This window comes from Centroberyx gerrardi, chromosome 2, assembly GCF_048128805.1.
Source record: "Centroberyx gerrardi isolate f3 chromosome 2, fCenGer3.hap1.cur.20231027, whole genome shotgun sequence".
NCBI lineage: Eukaryota > Metazoa > Chordata > Actinopteri > Beryciformes > Berycidae > Centroberyx > Centroberyx gerrardi.
In genome coordinates, this window is record NC_135998.1 from 10484714 (window position 1) to 10507748 (window position 23035).

At 43.0% G+C, this 23035-nt stretch overlaps 1 protein-coding gene across 1 annotated transcript; it reads left to right on the forward strand.

The window, feature by feature from the left end:
- The first annotated feature begins 5306 nt into the window (after window positions 1-5306).
- On the forward strand, window positions 5307-22980 carry LOC139909134 (uncharacterized). The gene is made up of 12 exons (XM_071896095.2): window positions 5307-7250; window positions 7908-8303; window positions 8715-8754; window positions 9186-9331; window positions 14133-14165; window positions 15272-15353; window positions 16194-16402; window positions 17320-17499; window positions 18732-18944; window positions 19765-19884; window positions 20921-21061; window positions 22381-22980. The coding sequence occupies exons 1-12, from the start codon at window positions 5307-5309 to the stop codon at window positions 22450-22452; spliced, it is 3576 nt and encodes a 1191-aa protein (XP_071752196.2). The 3' UTR covers window positions 22453-22980.
- The last annotated feature ends 55 nt before the right edge of the window (window positions 22981-23035 follow it).

Here is a 23035-nt window from a genome sequence, read left to right on the forward strand (position 1 = left end):
TACAGAGGGACACCCGGATTTTCCTCCCATGGGCCCCGGGGCAAGTCTGATGGATGGGACCCCCCCATTTACTATTCTACCCTCTATACTGTGCATCGGCCCGGTCACATGCACACATCATACTGGGCCAACGACAGTAAAAAATGCTCAGTGTACAACTTGTGAGTTTGGAATTCTAAGGTTCTATCTGACCTTTTCTGTCCCGCCACCATCGTCCATATTGTAGTTGTGGGGTGAAAACCTTGTCACTCCAATTTTGGTGATTTTCATGTTTCGACTTGAAGAATCACATGCTCCTCTGTGGGTTGAGGGAAGTCTACGAGCCCTTGGGCGAACAAAACCTTTTCAGAAAAAATTATATGGAGTCAAAAATGCATGGCTGTCAAGCTAAAAACAAGGCTGTTTTTATTAGCTCCTAGTTGACAATTTGGAGATATGAGTTTTCACCTGACAACAGTGATATGTGTGTGTGTGTGTGTGTGTCTGTCTGTCTGTGTGTCGACGCATTCTTGTGAACACAATAACTCAAGAACACATGATAGAAACTTCATACTGACACCACAGTTTCTCCCTATAGAGCAGATGAGTAGATTTTGGAGCAACTTGCTGCATATTAATGGAAAAACTGATTTTCTTGAAACTACTAAAACTTAATAATGCTTGAAGATACGGCGTTCATATTAATACCACCCATGTGTTATTTGAAGACAAGTGTTGGCATAGAAATATTTGGTAGGCTAATTAATGCATTAATTAGCTTAATTAATGACCTCATTAGCACAACTGGTGATTAAAGTGGAGCAGCTCAAGTGCCTCTTGTTTATGAAAATTGAGTTATCCACATATTCATGATCCTTGAATGTTACTTTATGCTTGTGTGATGTTCTTTAAAGGTTACATAACAGTTTTGCCAGACTCTTACAAAAACGTCACATATGAAAACCTGCATGTGAAAGAAATTCACATGCAGGTTTTCATATGTGAAAAATACTGTAGGCTATATGTTTTTTTGGACACATGTTGGATTTCATATGTGAACATGTGAAATTTCCCATTTACCATGTGAAACTGACATTTTCAGAGTCAAATCTTTTGTGCTCAATATCTCAAAACTGCACTAACTCCAATCACACAAACTATTGAAGATATATAGTACGCAAATAGCCTATGAGAAGGCAAATTTACATCTAAATTACAATGATTCAGGAACGCGCGCACAGGAGGCGATGGACACTAAATGGCACTGGCACTGTTGTTGCCCATTTAGCTCGCACAGGTGTTTTGGAAACCCAGAGGCATTTCAGTCAAGAGGATTTAACAGCGACACCACCGTCAGTCCGCGTAAAAATAAAAAGTGGTGCAGAGCCACAGCACTTCACAGGCTCGAGTACTCGGTGGGAAGAGGGTGCACGCTACACACGCGGCCGTGTAATGTATGTTGCAGCCGGGCTACAGCGCAGCAGCCCCCGTGTTTTTAAAGGCGCTTTGTGCATCAGTAATCCGCTCTGATGTCACGATGCAGAAGGAGGGGCTGACCGCTCGGGTTTAATCCGTGCAAATTGTCTGGAGGGACAAGCAGGAGATAGAGAGAGAGAGAGACACAGAGAGAGAGAGATGGAGATGTGGATTGCAGCAGCAGCGCGACCCACCCCTCTCCACTGACAGGCAGGTAAGGAGAAATGTCATCTCTGTCACCTCTGGATGTCGGGAAGGCGCGTTGGTGTGGGATAGGACCGGGAATTAAAACACCAGGAAACCGTTGTGTGTAGCTGTCGGTCGTGTCACTACACTGGCGAGTTGATGGCGGATCTTAGGCTACACCTGCGGAGATTTAATCCCGAGCAGGCAGGGGGGAGGCGAGCCGGGCGATCCCGTCCGTTTAGACAGGTGACAGCCTGCGACACCTTTCCGACAGTCTTTATGTTATAAAATACATCTGCTGGCCTAGGTTTGATCCGCTTTAGGGTGGCGTGGGCTATACTGTCCCGCGCTGGAATTGAGTGGCACCTATAGGCTATATGATTACAAGGCGATGTGCGCATAGTGAGTTACATGATAATGATTTGGAAACTGCACCTTGGCCTCACGAGTCATTATCATAAGCACATTTTAAAAGGGGCAGGTGGAGGGTTGGTCGCTAATTGATTTTGAGCACTGTCCCACAAGGAACAGCCTCATTTTGTAGTTTTTTAATTATCTATAGCGTAGACATAGAGGCCAGGGCGGATATTTTAAAAAAATATCCTCCTCTAAGCCACTGGACCTTCAGAATAAAAGCATCTGCCAGTTTGGCACTTGTTCTTGGCTTAATCGTGTCTCTCTGGAATGTGGTGTAAAATAAACATGTAAACACAATGTAACCAGTAGGCCTATTGACGCGCGCGCGCGTGTGTGTGTGTGTGTGTGTGTGTGTGTGTGTGTGTGTGTGTGTGTGTGTTCATGTATTTCCACACCTATGAGGACCAAATGTTCTCTCAAGAATAGAAAGATGAGGAAAATCTTCCAAAGTATAGGGACATTTTGGCTGGTCCTCAGTTTAAGATTAGGACTGGGGTTTATGGTTAAAATTGGAGTGAGGATTACATTTAGGTTAGGGTAAGGGTGGAGATTATGATTAATTTAGGATTAAGGTTTGGGTTTAGGGTTAGGGTTAGATAGATAGATAGATAGATAGATAGATAGATACTTTATTTCCTTCCTTCTATCAGCCTATCTATCTATCTATCTATCTATCTATCTATCTATCTATCTATCTATCTATCTATCTATCCTTGTGGATAGACAGGCATGTAGTGGAGAGGGTTAAGGTTAGGGTTAAGGGCTAGGGAATAGTCAAGGCCCTCACAAGTACAGTAGCACAAAAGCGTGGGAGTGTCTGTGTGTGTGTGTGTGTGTGTGTGTGTGTGTGTGTGTGTGTGTGTGTGTGTGTGTGTGTGTGGCTCAGTGTGTGTCTGTCTGTCAGTGTAAGATCAGCGAGTTAATGGGCTAGTAAATCCTCCGGCCTGTGGCTTTCACTGCAACTTGACAGATGGAGGTGCAGCACTCAGCTCACAGCTCTGCAGGCCGGTCCGACTCTGCCACTCTGCCAGGCCATCTGTGACCCGGGCAACCCCCCCCCCCCCCGACCCCGCCCCACCCTTCCCCGAGGCACCCAACCGCTGCCATCCAGTCTGTAGCCACAGGCAGAGCGGGCCACCCTCAGTCTGTCCCGTGTTGTGCTCAGGTTACTGGTTCAACTTGGGGGAGAACATTAACCTCTGCTCTCAGTGTCTCCTCTATCTCTATCCTATTTGATTTTAAAGTCTAGAATTTAATTAACTGTGAATATAAGATGATAAAACACAGAAAGATGAGGAAAAAATGACAGATTGTGCAGGTAAAAAAACACCAAGGGGTTTATTAAAACATTTTATCGTAAAACAAACAAACAAAACAAAGATAAATCGAGCTCTGTGTACCTGCTACTGCCTCTCATTTCAACATCAAACACATGTTGGATCAAGAGTAGGTGCACTGAGCCATATGGTTAAGGTTTATGGCTTATTGCAATTTACAAAGGTAAACAGAGGTCAGCTCACATTGAACACGTAGCAGCAGAAAGCTGAATTGTGAGTACAATGAATAAAATAACCTACAAAATTAACTTTAAATAAAATAAAGCTATAAACAAAAATCAGGCATAAGTATGGGACACAGAGCCTGGTCATATAGGGGATATCGTTCTGTTCTACAGTAGAGCAGCTCACATATCTATTGAATTCTTCTGATTATTAAGGTCAGACAAATAACTTTCCCTGATGAACACAGCTTTAACAAAACATGCGAGGGAGCCATAACAAAAAGCTTTTGTACATAAACAAGCTTTACCTTTTTTCTTTCTTTAAAACAGACTCTAGACTTTTCTCCACTGAGCACATTTTCTTCAAGCAATATTGCAAAATTACATTGAGCAAGAATACATTCTGGTGTCCTTTCTCAACATATTTGGTCTCACTAAAGTCTGGAATAGGCTACAACTGATGTTGTAGTCATACTAAATAAACATCAAAACTGTGCTTATGACTCAGAGGGCATTTAGTATTCAGATTGCTGCCCTATCCATCTCTCTCTGTCAGGTCTTATCAGATATCGAGCTTGGTCCCTCCCTTTCCTTCTGCCCCACCTCTTCCTGCTCCTCGTCCTCCTCCTCCTCTGTCAGTTCTCTTTCTCCTCCCATCCGGTGCCATCTGCCAGCTGCTGGAGGATGCTGGTGGAGGGTGAATGTGCTGCAGATTAAAGTGCACTGCATGCCCAGATGAATCCCAGCGGATTTAGGTTTTGCTATTAGCAGTATAGAGATATATAGTCCCGGGCCTGACACTCTACTTATCTACAGTATATCTATCACTCTGTATGAGGGCTGCCAACTCATTGCTGTAACACTCCTTTGTGTGTGTGTGTGTGTGTGTGTGTGCACATGCATGGGGGAATTTAACAAGCCACAGTAGCTCGTAAATTTTCAATGCAAAGTTGATGAAGCAATAAAACTTAAGTAACCACATTATCATAAAAGCAGCCTTGTTGAAATTTATGTTACTGCTGCCAGTGGACCACCAAGCCTGCAAGGTGGATTATCAAGACAGTATTAATATCTGATATTCATGTTTGAAGTTTGTAATTTGAAAACTGCAGAACCCACCAGATCCCCTCTAATAAGTTTTATTATTGGTCCAAAGCCTCACAAATTACATGTAAAACTGTGGAGGCTCTGGGCTGATTTGTGCATCACTTGGCCAAATGTTGGCTTAACGTTGTTAACTCATAAATGTTTTGTAAGTTGCCCATGTTTTTCTGTGCCAGCCTTGAAAAATAAAGTCCCCTCAGGACAATAAATGTCATGGCATGGCATCATACAATATCATATCAATATCATCACAAAATAAACAGTGACAAATGTTTTCCACCAGTGTTTTCCACCAACTGATTATGGTGCCACCTGCCATGCTTGATCCTATTGAATTGCAAGACAATTACTTTTCTTTTATTCCTGTGAAGCACTTTGTAACTCTGTTTTGAAAAGTGCTATATAAATAAAGTTATCATTATTATTATTATTATTATTATTATTATTATTATTATCGTTAATAATAATAAACCCTCATAAGTCCTCTGTTTCACCTTTTACCCCTTTGGTTTGCCATCTGCCTGTGTGATTTGACTCTTTTCTGTTTGCATCCTTCCCCGTCTCTCCCAGGTGCTATGAGCGGGGTTTCCTTGGAGAAACGAGGAGTATGTTCTGAGAATCGGAGTCCGGTCGCGCCCCAGCCATGAGCCACAAGTATCAGGGAGAGGGGTCGGGGGCTGAAGGGGAGGAGCACAAGGCGGGCGCAGCGCCTCCCCGCAGCCGGCAGCCCAACGGGACTGCAGCAGGAGAACCCCCCATCAGGCGCTCCTGGAGGCCCTGCCAGATGCTCAACCAGGATGGAGAACTGAATCCCCATCATCATCATCATCATCCCCACCATCATCATCATCACCCCCCTCCTCACAACCACCACCACCACCCACCTGCGGCTCGCGGACCCCCGCGGCACCGCAGGCGGCCTCCGGCAGGACAAGGGCAGAGCCAAAGTCAGGGTCAGGGTCCCGCACCAGTTCCTGTCCCGTCCAGGCAAGAGCAGGGAGACGGTCCCGATGCGGAGCCTCGTCCCGTCCAGCAGCCCCGCCCCGGTGTGGCCCGCTACCGCCGCCAGGGCGACCCCAACCCCCGGGTCAGAGTTCACAGGCAGAGGCAGCCAGTCAGAGAGATACAGGATCCTTCATTGCCATGGCGACAGCCACCTGGTGCAGACGAGAGACAAGCTCCAGCAGAGGTGCAGCAGCAGCAGCGTTCATCACATGCTCCTGTGACGGACCAATCGCAGGACAGGGGGTCTCCTGATAAGGCGCCCGTTGTTGCTGTTGCCCCCCCGCAGCTCACACCCAATCCCCAAACCCCCGACCTGCAGCTTCAGCACCAACACACTCCCTCTCCTCAGGTGGAGGAGAGTAAAGTGGAGGATGAAGAGGAAGAGGAGGGGCAGGAGGACGAGAAAGAGCAGCAGGAGGAAGACGGGGACTGTCACTCAGCCGCAGGTCACTCTGATTGTAGTCATGACAGCATACAGACAGTCGATGATGGAGGGGAGGAGCATGTGGAGAGAGTGGAGGAGATGGAGGAGGAGCAGGAAGGAGTGACGGATGAGGCGGTAGAGGAGAATGCGACCCAGGGAGCTGAAATCAGCGATCTGTGTTCTGACACAGAGAGCGCTGCCTCGCTCAGTATGGACGGACCTCTCCACAGCCCGCCGCCCCTCCAGTCACCGACCCCCCCTTCGTCCCCAGAGACACCCCCATTCCCCCGGCTGGACCAGTACGGCGAGGACCCCAGCGAGAGCCCTCCCCCTGACGACGACCCGCTGCCTGAAGAAGATGAGGGCTGCTCTGACTCCTGTTCGCTGTCCCACTCCACATCCTACACCGACTCCTATCCGAAAACCTATGCAGACTTTTATACAGAGTCCCACCAAAAGTCTTACCCCGAACCTCTCTGTGAGTCGTACTCTGAACCCTACGCAAAATCCTACCCTAGTTCCTTTCCCGAGCCTCTTAAGGCGTCCTACCCAGAGTTACACAGAGAGCCTCGCAGACGATCAGGCAGGAGGTCTGAGCCTAGTGAGGCGCACCAGGAGCCCAGCCAAGAGTCCTATTCCAGCCATAGACAGGAGAATGTACAAAAAGGGGCTCCGACCTCCCCCGCCATGCGAGCCCCTCCCGCCCCCAGGCAGGCCCGAGACCGCGGCTCGCATCCGACCCCAGCCTGCCAAAGCCGCTCCGTCGGCAGCAGACTGCACCACTACGACGGCCAGTCGGACGGAGAGGGCGACAGCGGCGATGGAAGCCCCCCTCCCAAAAGCCCCCCTCCCAAAAGCCTCAGGCCGGCGCCCAGGCACGCACATGCAGACGCCCAGGTGAAGAGCCCTTCATCCGGGCAGAGCAGCTCAGGCGAAGCCCAGGATGAGCAGGCCAGGCTGGGTCTCTCAGGGGAGGAAGCGGTCAAGGGCTCAGGAGACGCCATCAGTCTGGCTATTAAAGACATCAAGGAGGCGATTGAGGAAGTGAAGACGAAGACGGTGCGCTCGCCCTACACACCTGACCAGCCTGTGGAGCCTATCTGGGTGATGAGGCAGGAGGTCAGCCCCACTGAGGACGGATACCCACAGCAGACCGCCGCCTGCCATGTTCGTATGAGTTGAATTCATTGCTGCTTTTTGTTTTGTAAAGGTAATGATGCACAGGGCACAAGAATCAGGGCAGTGCTGATGTGGGCAACATTGCCCAAAGAGTTGCATCAGCCTTGTTGCATTGATTACATCAGATTTTATTGTTTCCAGGAAGCATTCAAACAGATTTATAACCCTGGCTCTCATTTCTGTCGCTGGGATTATTGCCCAAAACCTGCCTCATGTATCGCCAGTGGTGGAAAGAGTAGCCTGCTAGAATGTCCTGCTCAAGTAGAAGTACTGTTACTTTGCTGATATTTTACTTAAATAGAAGTAAAAGTACTGGTGTAAAAATCGACTTAAGTAAAAGTAAAAAGTAGCTCATTTAAAATGTACTCAGAGTAAAAGTTTTAAAAGAGTTACTTTTTAGAAAAGAGAACGTTTTTAGATGTGGTCTTTTCCATGCAATTCTAAAAGGACGAGAGGACAGATTCTTTTAATTGGGAAAAACTGGAAATTACACAAAAAGCTACTCAATTACACTAACTGTGAGTGAGTATATCTGACTGAGTTGCTGTGTATGTATAGCAACTTTTCAAAGGAATGATATTTATACTAGCCTGTTTTTCTCCTTTCTCCCTCTCTCTCTCTCTCCATCGCTCTCAGTCTGTCCCTCAGTCCCCCTCTCAGTCGGCGTCTGAGTCTCCGTCCCACTACACCTCAGCTCCGGTTCGGGAGCCTGTCAGTCCGGTGAGGGCGGAGTCATCCAGGGCGCATCACCAACATTATCACCAACAGCACCAACACAACCAACACCACCAAGGCCACCAGGCTCAGCAGAGGGACCCTGCAAGGCCGCCGCAACCATATGCACAACCGCAACCACAACCGTACGCACACAAGCTGCCTAATCAGCATCAACATCAACAGCGTCAGCATCAACACCAACATCAGCATCAGCATCAGCATCAGCATCAGCATCCACCGCCTCAGCAGCCACGGCCACAGCCACCAGTCCAGCCACAGTCACCTCCAACTCCACAGCAACCATCTGTCCAAGAGGTGAGTGCAGTTTACTTTAGAGAACATAGTGTGCTCTCAAGTTGGCTTCGGGGTGTGATATTTGGGGTAAATCACTGGTCTCAAAGGAAAAACCTCTCCATAACTAACCCTAACCCAATTTTTGTGAATTTCATTTAAGTTTTTGCTTGAACCAAAGCTTTACATGTTTCCTTAGTAGAGCAAGATTCTGACTTGCAGGCGTATGAAACCCATTCAGAAGTCAAGATAAAATTTCAAAAATGCATGGTTGTCAATCTGAAAATAAGACGAAAAGTAAACATTTTACAAAGTTTTTATCTGCCAGCAGCTAAATAGTTGACAGCAAAAGAACTTATGGAGAAATGAGGGGGGAGATATGTGGCCGTAAATATAAAGATGGTGATATACTTTGCCTTTTATTTTCCTTTCCAGATACGCAGATCTCTGCCCCAGTTTCCCACATATGTGGAAGGTGAGTGGCACTCGCATCTCAAATTCATACCTTCATATCATACCTTCATCCTGATCTTCATCTTCATACTATTCATCTAGTGAAACTTAGTATTTTTAACTTCTGAGGAGATGCATACTGGTAACTTATAATGTGTCACTGCCAGTTACCATATAACATTTTACAATCGGTGTGTGTGTGTGTGTGTGTGTGTGTGTGTGTGTGTTGTGTATGTGGGTGTGTGCACGCATGTTCTTTTCTCATATCAAAAGCACACCTTGCTATCTGCTTACAAAGTTACATAGAATTTTAGGGTGTAGTACTTAGGTGTGTAGGGTTATTAGATCATTGCCACCGACCGCTTTTGCATTTTTCAAATTATGTGTGTGTGTGAATGTGCTAGCATGTATATGTATGCACATTTTCCTAACGTGTGTGTTTGATCTGTGCAGTCCCAGGACCATGCGACCCTGAAGACCTGATCGACGGCATCATCTTTGCAGCGAGCTACCTTGGCTCCACCCACCTGCTGTCGGAGAGGACGCCCACAAAGAGCGCCCGCATGCAGCAGGCGCAGGAGGCCATGAGCCGAGTCAGGGTGAGAATAAATTACAACTTTGGTTTGGTTTAATGCCACGTTCACTTCATATTGTCTCTCTTACATTTACTTAGATTTTAGACATTTAGCTGATGCTGTTATCCAGAGCGAGTTATAATAAGTGCAACAATAGGATACGCTTTTTTCCTAGATCACCAATATTACAGGCATCCAACAGTAAGGAGTGCAAGGATCACTGTTTTTGCCTTTATGAGACAGTTCAGAGTTGAGAGAGACAGGAAAGACTGGGGGAGAGAGAGGGGGGGATGACATGCAACAAAGGTGCTGGGCATGTCGTATTTACATGGTATTTGTTTTAGCCCACTGAGCCACCAGGACCAGTAGGCCAGCCAACGCAATGCTATGTACCAGCTAGTATCATTTTAAAGTGTGGTATGGTACTGGTTATTCTGCAAGAGATACTGAGAGACTTGGTAGAGGCAGCATGAGGAAAAAAAAGAATCTCTATCTGAGGTTTTTGACGTCTTATGGGTCAAGGGCAGATTTCTTGAGAAGAGGAGTAAGTGACTTGAAGGCAGGTGGTGTGCAGTGAGATGTCAAGGAATTTGACACGAACGGTGTGAATGGGGGAAAGGTAGGTTACATTCAAATGATGAAATAGACAAGTGTGAGAGAGGAGGAATAAGACATTTCCACTTTCACGAAATTCAGAGAGTGTGGGCTGACACAAACCCAGCTGTCTGGATGGCTGACTGACAGCTCCAGGACACAACGATGGTCTGAGTGCAAAGAAGCATAAAGGGGACAGATGAGGTTAGAAACAGTATGATGATGAGGTGGATAGCCATGTGACCAGAAATTATGAGAAGAGAACAGAAACAGAAATAAAGCACATAATGTGGAGAAGTGTTAGGAAGTGAACGGGAAAGTGAGAAAACAAAAGAGATAGTAACAAATGGGCTGTGTGTCGAGCCCTTCCTTGATGGACTATACAGATAGACTCCCTCATTTTCATGCAGCAAGGCTGAGTACACTGCTACTTCTGCCACTGTAGAGACACAAAGCCAAGACACGTCACTGCTAATAAGTACAATCACTAAAAGGTGTGCTGGCTGATGCCCCTAATTGTCTAGTGTGTGCCTTTTGACGACTGAAAGACAAAAAAATCTGTGAAATCTGTCTTTATGTGGGCAGAGTCCCACATTTTCAAAATCGGTTAGGATTTTAAGACATTTTAAAACATTTAAATAAAAGAGCTGAAACAAACTTCCTGGATAGACACTGTGTTGTTCAGGAGACAGTCAGTGGTCTTATCCATGGCTTCTGACTGGTTTCTCTGTGATGGGAGGAACTGGAGCTCCTTGTCAACAAAATGTGTCAGCAAATAAAGAAAGCTTTTGGACACCTGAGAGGCGGTCTTAGTGACAGGTGCTTAGAAGAACCACAGAAGTAGAGAAAACACCTGCATACTATCTGCACATCAGAAAATAATAAAATTGACAAGGAGGCAATGTTTTGCAAATGCAGACAGTGTGCAGCAGGTGTTTTCTCTGTTTTTGTGGACTATTGTTCTTCTACACACCTGTCACCAAGACTGCCTCTCAGGTGTGCAAAAGCTTTATTTATTTATTGACAAATTTTGTTGACAAGGACAACCTCCTGGCAACCTCGACTGGCTGATTCGTATCGGTTGTTACCTGCTGAGGAGTGAAAATGAGGCATGAAACGAACTTTTCCGTCATCCAGACCCAGTGTCTTCTGGATGCATAATTTCACCAGCCAGCTTCATTTCTTAGCTGTCAAGTGGTTCTATTCTTAGAGTAGAAACGACTGATAGGAGGCTGACTGGCTAACTGGCTGGGAGGGTTGACAGACTTCCCAGTCCCAGGCAGCAGCATGTTGGCGGTGGGCAGTGTTAATTTTAAACCCTGAATTCTGCACTGGACAGAGAATAGGGAGAAACGTTGCGCAGATCATCGGTAAGCTGAGAGCAGAGTCAAGGGCAGATTCAACTTTGCGTTGATAATGCAATCCTTGCATTTCAATATTTCCAATACTTTTGAACAGAATTCCAGCAGTTCAGACTTCATTAGTGAACGTCAATATGGGACCACAGGCATAATTAGGATGAGACGCCACCAGGGAGATTCATCTTCCTTCTCTCCTCAAACTTCACTCATCTGAAAGCAGAGGACAGATCAGTTGCAGTACAGTTAGTTCATAATGTTATTGTGATATATTGAATGCATTTTGTATCAAATAATTGTTACTATTGTTGTTTTTAACTTTATTAAGCACTTTTCAAAACAGTTACAAAGTGCTTTACAGACAATAAAATGAGAAAAAGGCCAAAAAGATAAATTGTGAGCTTGGAATTATAAGGTTCTGTCTGACTTTTCTGTCAAAATTGAGTTACCCACATATTCATGATCTTTGAATTTTACTTGTGTGGCATTATTATTATACATTTTAAAAAAAAAAACCTTTTTGGGTTAAATATTTAAAAAGATAGACAGCCCATTACAGTTTTGCCAGATGGGATGTCAAATCTTTGATGCTCAGTATCTCAGAACTGCACTCTACCCAGATAGAAACTTATGATTCCAAGCTCACAAAATAATAAAAATAAAAACAGGATTACAGAGTAAATAAATAGGCAGATACAACAAGAACTAAATAGGTAAAAACAAATGATATAAAAGCCTGTCAGTAAAAGTAGGTTTTATAAAAGATGACTCTGACTTTACCAGCCTAAGCTCCACAGGCGAGTTGTTCCAGTAAGTTCCTGGAGCGCAAAGACTCATTCAACTGCTGATCTTCATCTTTGACTTTGAAATGACCACGAAGGCGCTGCTTGAGCATCTCAATCCTTTACGGCAGAGTGAATGCGGCTGTTCGCTGATCATAAATACCGGTTGTCTGGCAACTAAGGAAATGGAAATGGAATACAAAAAAAAAATTGTAAAACTGAGGACGACATCGCACTCAGCAAAAGGAGCGTGATGATGATGGCATCCAGCACAGGTCAGGAGTCAGACTTGACCTCCTGATGATGCGGCGCCACGTTACGCCGCTCACGCCCACGGATGAAACGGGACACTATGAATAGACAGACATGTTTGCTGCGGGCCCAGAAAGCCATGAGACGTGTCAGGGTGCGTCTGCAGACCGCCGTTTCCCCCAGAACATTTTCCTTGACCGTGGTGAAAAGGTCTCCGAAGCAGCATGAGACCCATGTGACGCTTCTCCATTCAACACACTACAAACGAAATGTGTTTAGGCAGAATGACATCTGGGGAAACATTGCTTCAGACTGAGCAGATATATTATTCCTCCGTATCTCCTTCAATACTTTACGGTTTCTAAAAATCTCAAAGGTGAGGATAAGTGAAAATAAAGTATCCTGATGTTGTGAAAATAAAGTATAATAAGTAAAAGAAGTAAAATAAAAGTCAATAAATATCAGTAAAATAGAAATGAAAATACAATAAAGTGAAAATAAGACTTGCATAAATCAGCACACCTTAGATCCCATGAGTAGATTCAAGGTGCAGCTGTATACTCATTGGACAAATTAATTAGCCCAATCGCAAAAAACAGAATTCTGATGTTTATTTTTGGTGCGTCAGTTAATATGAATAATCTTGAAATAAACAAAGATAGTACCACACTCTGTTTCTTCTTATTTTATTTTTCTTTCTTTTTTGGCACAAACGTTTCGGCTGTTTTGCACATGAAGACAGCCAAAACATCAGAGCCCAAAGAAGAAAGAAAAATAAAATAAGAAGAAACCGAGTGCGGGCTATCTTTGTTTATTTCAAGATTATCCATACAAAGAAAGAAGGTTCCTTGATACACATTTCAAAGTCTTTTGACTGAAACATTAAGCACACAGTGAAAGATGTTGAGATGACAATGCGTGTGTGTGGGAACCTTCGTTCTTTATATGCATGGCAATAACAGTGTATGGTAATGCCAGAGTTAGGTATTCAGTTCCCACTGGTGCTGCTGCCCATGCTGAAAAGCACGCAGTCATCATACTGTAAGATGTTTTGGATGAAAGCGTCCACTAGAAGGCAAAATTCTTTTGTTTCCAGAAACAAGGGGCGCCGTTCAAAGAAGTGACCTAAATACATAGTGATGGCATGTTTGTTTAGTTACCATAAATAGCATACACTAAGTGTACAAAATATTAGGGGCAACTCTGTTTAAATTAAATAAACTGTTGTGGGAATCCAGGTAAAAGCTATGATCCATTTTGGATTTTACAGATTAAATCCACTTTAATCACATCAGTGCAGACGAAGGTGAGCAGGCAGGTTAAAGTGATTTTTTAAGCCTTGAGACAACAGACATAGAGCGCAAACAGCGGTGCAGCCAAATACCAGGAAGGTGTTCTTCTGTCTTCACAGCAAGCTTGAATACTGAGCTGTGGTGCGACAACTGCCAGTAACACACACAGTCTGCTTGTTTCCTCAGGGAAACTTGTGTCACATTGATGAAGAGGAAACTTTTGATAATGTTTGCTTCATTGGCCTCTGGCAGGATGCTTTTGTCAGATGTGATAGACAGTGAAACATCACTGACCTCCCGCACAGACACACACACACACACACAAGCATGCACTTAACGCACACACATATACGCACGTACGCACACACACATGCACCTTTAAGGTCCTTTGTCCCTCAACATGGCATTTGGAATAGAGACTGTCCACAGTGAGAGAGCCAATCGTGTTTCTCCTGCCGCCCAAAAGCCAGTTTCCCTGTTCTGTTCTCTAACTGTTTCCCTGGCTGCTCTCTTTCTGAGTCTCTTCTTTGCTTTCTGATCACTGCAGGCGGCTCAAAAGCAGGCAAAGAACAGGAAAAAGGTACGTTAATTTTGGCTGTTCTATCTATAGTCTTGAGTGTAATGCGTCACGTGTTTATGCGAAAGATGACTTGTCTTGTATACAGAAATGTGTATTTATTTGATGGCTAACATTAGATAAGGAGGCTGTTAGTGCAGGAGTCTGCAGATTGAAATTGAGTGAAATTAATTCTTGCACATAAACATCAGTTATTCCTTTCTGAACTTTGCCAGCCTGCTACATGTGTGGCTTCGTTATGAAGCTAATTTATGTTTGTGCATGTGATGATTTAAGTGATTCTTATTCTGATTAAAGATATTCTTTCTCAAATCCAATGAAGTAGCACATCTGTGAAACACCAAATTATTTACTTTGTACTTTAGGTTGATGGATTTTTGTGGTGGAAACCAATACTGATTTTTAGGAGAGAATACCAGCTGATTCTAATCATTACTGTTCTTAATACAATTATAGGTTCATGACACTGGATTAAATGTAAAACATACTCATTTGCAATTTATTAGAAAATATTGTACTATTTTGGTGTGAATGTTTGATAAATTTGGTCATTAGTGATATAGGGCAGTGATATATTTTAACTACTCTGTCATTATTTTTGAATTAACATAATTCCAGATTTTTGCAAAATGTTTTCTAAACCCCCAAAATGCCAGGTCAGCCTTGTATTTCCATCCTGATGAATCTTGGTTGTCATAACAGTTAATGAGGGTTTGTTAAGCTAAAGAACAGCAAGAGGTGCTAAAAGTTTTCAAATCAAATCAATTAAGGTTTGAGGTTTATACACAGAAGGTCTAATGCTGATTTAAATAAACTTCTAGTCATAGTTTGGACCTGGAGCACTGAAAATCCTTCACAAACCTATTGGATAAATTGAAAAATGCATGTTGTCAAGTTAAAAACAAGGCTGTCTTAGTTCCTGAAACGTTGTCATTTTGGAAATACAAGGATTTTGTCAGACAGCTGTGATATGCTCATGACCCCTTTTGGATTTGATGCTTTTTGACTGAGCATTCCTTTTCTAAGACAGTTGTGGTGAAGCCTGCTCCCTTCTTCCATTACTGTTCCTCACTTTTATTTTCTTCTTGTTTCTCTCTGTTTCTCTGCAGAGTCCAGACGGTGAGGCTCCATCCACCGCTGAGGTGGATCTGTTCATGTCCACACAGAGGATCAAAGTCCTCAATGCAGACACTCAGGTATAATAATGTGGACATGTTACTGATGCTTACCTTACCTTATAGTGTAATATAGAACACCTTTTCAAAATTGGAGGAAGAGCAGAATTGTGCCAAGAGAGACTATCCCATAAAAGAAAGTTCACAGGTTCGATCCTCACATTTCTTGCTGTGAAAGTGTCCTTGAGCAAGATCCTCACATCCTACCTGCTCCTTCTGCCTGTGCTCTGCCCCATGAAGTGAAATCAAACATTTAGGCCTCAAACCCTGCACCTGTAGGCCTACATGTGTCTCATATAAGATATCTTCGACCCTGCTGGTCCCACCGGTGGGTCCTTCATTACAAACGCATGTTTCTCAGCCAAGCTTTGTTCAAACCCACAGAACTTCATTTTAAATTCTAGTCAAGATCCCAAAGGTTTCCAAAGATACCAAATATGCCATGCTGAATTACAGGGAAATTGATGTAATGGTGCAGCCATAAAAATGGCACCTTGGGTTTGAATATTTCACTCAATATTAAACAGCTATAGCTTCAATGCGTTGGAACGAGCAGATACAGAATATGGATGTGACATAGTCGTACAGTATGGGGAAAAAAATCTAACTTTGAAGCTACTTAAGTGGAAATTTAAGGGGAAAATCAGAATTCGAGGGGTTAAAAAACGTTCTTATGGTAGAAGGCATTTCCAAACACTTCTTGAGGACCATTTACTGTATATATAGCGGATGTGGCATGTATTACCGGTTTAAAAACGTTCGCTAAAACTTCCTATATAACCTCAGGAGAGAAAAGAAGATGGCAGCTCAGTGAGTTCCCTCTGGGATTAATAAAGAGTACCTCATGTCTTTTTCTGCCAACAGGAGTCTATAATGGACCTGCCCCTGAGGACAATCTCTTACATAGCAGACATAGGCAACATGGTGGTGCTGATGGCCAGGGGGAAGATGGTTCGGTCCAGGAGCGCCCAGGACCAGTTGGACCGAAGCGCCGAGCACGCCACCATGACCCACGACGACCGGCGGCTGTACAGGATGATCTGCCACGTCTTCGAGTCCGAGGACGTAAGTCTGCCTGGGCTTCGGTTAAAGCTGCTGTAGGCTCTGTGAGTTCAGGAGGAAAGAAATCAAATCTCCACCAACAGAAGGAATGACACGCCTCCCACTGCTCCTAGTCAGTGACAGGAGGAGTGATTGACAGGCCGGAGTCCCGCGTTCTGACTCAGACATCTCCTCATTGGTCGGATGGGTTTCCACACATTTCACTTTGATATGAGAACAACAGAGGGATGGGGCTACCGCTGTTTCTGAGATTCAGACATATTATCCTGCTCGTCTTTGGCGATTTATTTTTATTACTTCTAAATAAATGTTATTCCATAAAAGTTACCTACCTACTGCAGCTTTAAGTTATTCGATATCTTGAGCTATTTGCATATAAAATAGTAAAACATTTTAACTGGTTGTGTCTTAGAAATATTGAGCAACCTGTTTTTCAACATTTTTTCCCAGAATGGATAGCATTTTGGAAATGAAATGTGTATGTGTGTGTGTGTGTGTCTCTGTCTGTATTAGTAGTACACAGTAGTAGTAATAATAGTTATAGTAGTAGTAAAGGTTCACCTCAGTTCCCTTAGAATAAAGGAGGAACATAGTTCAGTGATAATAGTCTGCGTGGGTGTATGCCTGTCTATGTGTGTGTGTGTTTGTGTGTGTGTGTGTGTGTGTGTGTGTGCATGTGTGTCTTAATGGGATTTGAGTAAGCCTTTTAACCATGATGTTTGTGCTCAGTCTGTGCAGGACAAATTCCCTGAGAGAATGAAAGTTGCATTCATTCATGTGTTGTGAAACATTCATATTGCATTCATCCATGTGCTTTAACTCCTATCATTCTCTGTCTCTCTCTCTCTCTCTCTGTCTGTCTGTCTCTCTCTCTCGCCCTCTCTCTCTCTCTCTCTCTCTCTCTCCCCTCCCCCCCCCAGGCCCAGCTGATAGCCCAGTCTATAGGCCAGTCTTTCAGCGTGGCCTACCAGGAGTTCCTCCGGGCGAACGGTATCGACCCGGAGGATCTGAGCCAGAGGGAGTACAGCGACCTGCTCAACACTCAGGACATGTACAACGACGACCTCATCCACTTCTCCAAGTCGGAGAACTGCAGAGATGTGAGTGCACCAGCAGGGGGCGGCAGAGCAACATGGGAATTCATTTCTGATGCTAGAACTGAGGATAGGATCATGTTTTCCATCTGCTGTCAGGTGAAAACGCTGTATCTTCAAAAAGTAAACTTGTGGAACTTAGATAAAACGTGTATTCATGAGTTTCATGGGCTCTGGGACCATGATGCTGGTTCTACCTGTAAAGAACGACATAATCCTTCTTTAGGGTTTATCCATGATGGCAGCGTTATTCAGCATTGAAGGATATTGCTGCGCACTCAAGCTCTGATGCAGATGACTTTATTTATGTCAGATCAACGTTTTAAGGGTAAAAGTGTATGTGCATTCCGGTTCCTTTCATACAGGTCATGCCTGGTGTTGACAGTTATCATGATTGCAAAAGATATTCAACATAGGAATACAATATAGAAAACCATTATAGAAAAATACAAAATTCATGTAGGCAAAGTAGACTACTGAAATTCATAAAATACAACATATAGCTCTAAAAAAACCCTCCTTTTTTCAATACATGAAGAGAAATCACAGAAAGGGTCTGAGGTCGTATTCTACACTGACTTTTACCCCGATGAAGACAAGTGTTGTCGAAACATTGGTCTGATATAAATAAAGTAATCTGCATTGGAGCTTGAGTGTGCAGTCATATACTTCAATGCTGTTCCAGTTCTCAATTATCTGCACCTCATCAGTGTGTGTTTTCACACTTTTTTGAACGTTATTCAAATTCAAGTTAAAATATTTAAAGTACATTATCACAAGTCCCAACACACTTTACAAAAGAGACATTTAAAAGAACAATAAAAACAGCTCATATCACATAGAATATAATAGAATATCATATAAGATAGTATAAAACAAGGATGAAACAATACAAAGGAAATAGCACATAAAGAAGTGGAATGTTACATGATGTTGGACCAGATAGACTATATAAGGTACACCATAGAATTTAGAGAATAAAATATGTTTTAAGTTTTGCCTGAAAAACATTGAGCTTTGCCTCTCTAATCAGGGTGGGCAGAGCATTTCACAGGTAAGGGGCGCGAAAAGAGAAAGCTCTGTTCAAGGCATTATGAAATGATGCTTGATTGACTTCCTTACTCGACTAGGAGAGGTTTTAACAATTTAAAGACGCTGATATGTTTCCATACTCTATCCGGCACCATGGAAGAGGAAGACCCTGTTCAAAATGACATCTGCCCTCTTCTGTATTACAGGTTTACATAGAGAAGCAGAAAGGTGAGATCCTGGGTGTGGTGATAGTGGAGTCGGGGTGGGGTTCCATCCTCCCCACCGTCATCATCGCTAGCATGATGCATGCTGGGCCGGCAGAAAAGTCTGGTCGACTCAACATCGGAGACCAGATCATGACCATCAACGGGACCAGCCTGGTGGGTTTGCCACTCAACACCTGCCAGAGCATCATCAAGGTACGTTTTGTTTGGTCTCGTTTTTTAATCTGTGCCGTCACATGCCTGGAGGTGGAATTAGAATTGGAATGTCACCCAGCTCTATGGAACCAGAATTGGAATTTAATTGGAATGACAATTGAATTCCATTAAATTCCATGAAAGTCCACTTCTAAGAGAGATTGTTGCTAAACATTATAATTCAAACATTATGAATCAAATAAAAGACAGTTCAACAAATCAAATACATTCAATCATAATGTATGTATTACGATTACATGTTCTCCATCAAATACCACCTGAAAGGCACCTTTAACATTTTATGATATTCAGTATTGATGATATACAACACTATGAGTAATCTCAGGTATGTGGTAAGAAAAAACAAAAAACATGGAATTTAACAGAATTTCATTGAATTAAATTTAACTTCCTGAAATTCCAATTCAATTCCAATTCTTGAGTTGAATTGGAATTGATTCGATGAGTTCATTCATGAATTGGACCCAACGCTGGTAGACATGTTGTCTGATGTTGTTTTGTTTCCTTGTATTGCATCATTTTGTTCTGTGACTGATTGTTGATTAGTTAGATCTAGGTAGGATGAATGTGATGAAGGGCTGTAGAAATAAACTTGACTTGATTTGAAACTTAATGAAGGACTCCATGGTCGAAACACTGTGTTTTTAATGTGTGAATGACAAATTAAAGGTAATGATGTTTTTCCAAAACGGATACATGGCTCTTTTGAAATGTACCCGTCTTACTCCACCGTATCTCTGTTTTCAGAGCTTTTTTATATGTTTTAGTCCATAGCTAACGTGGCTCTGTCTTCCCTCAGGGTCTGAAGTCCCAGTCCAGGATCAAGATGAATATTGTCAGGTGTCCGCCCGTCACCATGGTGCTCATCCGCAGGCCAGACCTCCGATACCAGCTGGGCTTCAGCGTACAGAACGGCATTGTGAGTGTCAGGGCGTCGCTACTGTAACATCGCCAAAGATAGAATAAATAGAAATGAATAGAAAGGATTTGGCCAAATTGTACTTTGGGTGCAATATCGTTTTCCTTTCATTAAATAAAATTTAAAAAAGAGCTGCAAACATATAACAATGCCCTCCATGCATCTGCATCCTGAGACTCTCGCCTCTCTACAGATGGGATACAGTTTCTTCACAACAGACATGGAGCAGCATTGTGAAATGTTGAAATGACCAATTTTTTTAAATCAGCGGCTGTGACTGTCAGAGCAGGAGATTTGATTTGAGCATCAACAACTTGGTTCCCCTCACCCCAACATGAGGAACCAAATGCCCATTTTAATCTTTCAGATACATGATGTGTCTTCAGTCTCACTGTCTTGAGACTGTTAGTTGGAGTGTCACTTATACAGTATCTCTAGTGGTAGACTGTAGAGTGTATTTGTAAGATTTACACTCCAAATGATCTGGATTGGCTGTACGACTGCATGTATCGTATATTGGTTGCTCAAAACATTTTAAAACTGTTATGGTTCTTTATCTGAGGGCTTCATTCACCTAAAAGGGAAAACTCATCCCACACCAACAGAGACTGCTTCGTCTTCAGCTACACATATCAGAATCAGGTTCACTTTAATTTTCCAGTACAATCAATGAACAGGAATTTGTTTTGATGATTAAACTGAAGCACTGCCTGGATCTTTTTTGTAGAATCAATATCTGCAGGTTCAATGACCCTGCTGAAGACTAAACTATGGTTTTAATCTTGCCATGTTTTAATATAAGCTTTTAGATTTTTTGTATAAGCAGCAGAGTGCCGTGGACTTTCTTTTGAGTGACTTTGAGTGATTTTTACAGAGGACAATATACAATTTTGCTAAGATTTATTATTGTTTTGATGATGTTGGTACAGAGACACAACTAACCCAGTTATACTGAGAGCTTGATATGTTTTCCATCTCTTTCATTTATCTGTTTATCTGCTTATTGATCTGTGTTTCTCTCACTGTGTGTCTGCAGATCTGCAGCCTGATGAGGGGAGGCATCGCTGAGAGGGGCGGCGTCCGCGTCGGTCACCGCATCATAGAGATCAACAGCCAGAGCGTCGTGGCTACGCCTCATGAGAAGATCGTTCAGATCCTGTCTAACGCTATGGGAGAGGTAGGAGACTGCATTAACTCCTACACATACACCAGCATAGAGGACTGGTGTCTCTCTGGTCATGAAACTACACTAAATGAAGAGTCTATCTTCGAAATGCAATATCAACCATCTGAAAAAAAACGAACAAAAGAACACTATTTTGTCAAAATGATTGCCGGCATGAAAGTTTGCCACATTTGCTTACAAAACAGTTATGGTTTTAAATATAGAATCACCTACTGTTTTTGAAATATTAATAGAATTTCAGATAACATATTTTTCTAAAAGAAATATATGGTGTTTTGCAGTGAAACCCCTCAAATAATCAATAACATATTTAAGGAAACACTTTCCTTGTCACTATCACTCACTATCCCTTCTGCTTTTAAATTAAGGTTAGGGTTAAAATGTCACAGGAAAGGAGGGTGGCCATTGGGTTTATCAGGTGGGAACCTCCCATCATATAGGTTTTTCCGAATTATGTCATTGATTCATCCAGAAGGCTTAAATGTGAGCTCTGGCATCCCAGAAACACCGCACCTCTACACCCGTTATCTGAACTGATCATCCTGCTCACCTGCACAACACTGACGCTGCACTTCAGCGTTCACTCAGCCAACTCAGTCTCCAATCCAATAACTTCTAGCCTCCATGGAAAATATCCCAATAGTGTTTTTTGTTTTTTTAGCAGCAGCCAGCATCTGGTATAAGACACTCTGTCCATCCAAAAATTTCAAAAAACCCCACTGTGCATATAGAGACACAGGATACAGCAACAACACCTATAAGTTTCTCAGTCCGTCACACTGCAGACTTTCATGTTGGTTTGACAGAGTTTGACTCTTGAACCCAGAAAACACAGGATGTTTATGCTATTTGACAGGCTCAATTTAAAAGAAAACATTTTCCCACCAAGATGCTAATAAAAAGCTAAATGAATGTTTTAGTTTTATAACATTGATTGATGTTGCACACAATCACGAATAGGCCTAAGTAACAGATCATTGACTAGGCCGATTCATGAACATCCTTATTAGTGACTGCACAAAGTATCAATCAATCAATCAAAACTTTATTGTCCCCGAGGGGAAATTTGTTAGATAAAATAAATAAAAATAGCAGATAAAAACACTAAAAGAAAGCACTGAGGGCTCGCATAGGCTGACTTTAGGCTACAACCTGCACCAATCCGGTCGCAGTTTATCATTAATTACCTGCTTGTTTAAGTTATGGAAACATTTTAATTTGCTTTTTGAGGAAACATGTCTTTAAGGAGCCCCCGTCTCCTTTAAAGCTGCTGCGTTTGAATCTCCTCACTGCGTTTGTTTCTGCTCCAGATCCACATGAAGACGATGCCTGCAGCAATGTACCGTCTGCTGACAGCACAGGAGCAGCCCGTCTACATCTGACCACACCATCACCCTTCTCACAGCCCGTCTGAATATAAACACACATTTTATTATATTTATTAGTTTGTCCATATTTGATTTGTTTAAATACCTTTCTCCTCTCTGTATCTCGTTTGATATCACAAGTATTTTGATCTCATCAGCACTGACTTGCCTTAATCTGTACAGAATCTGTCATCTAAACATGTAGATCTACAGTATGACAGCAGGACACACAGATTATTTCACTAGGCGGAGTGTTAATGTGATATGTTTTATGTATAACCAAAGATGATTGTGACTTTATTTGTGCATATCTAGGTGGCAAATAGAGTAAAGAATACCTTTGGTTTAAATAGTTATAATTGAATGTACTTTCATGATGATGGACCTACAAATTGTCTCTCTTGGGAGCGGGGCGACCCAAGCGATGAAGTCTTAATTGGACTAAAGCGGTCTAGCTATAGGGGAATGCATGTAAGAATCTACTGAATAAACTCTGCAGGCTTTGGGCCAAATGCATTTTATTGCTATTAATTCAGAAAGTGAATGGACTCCCAATTCAACTATGGGCCTAACTCGACAATAAAAGACTATTTCCTGT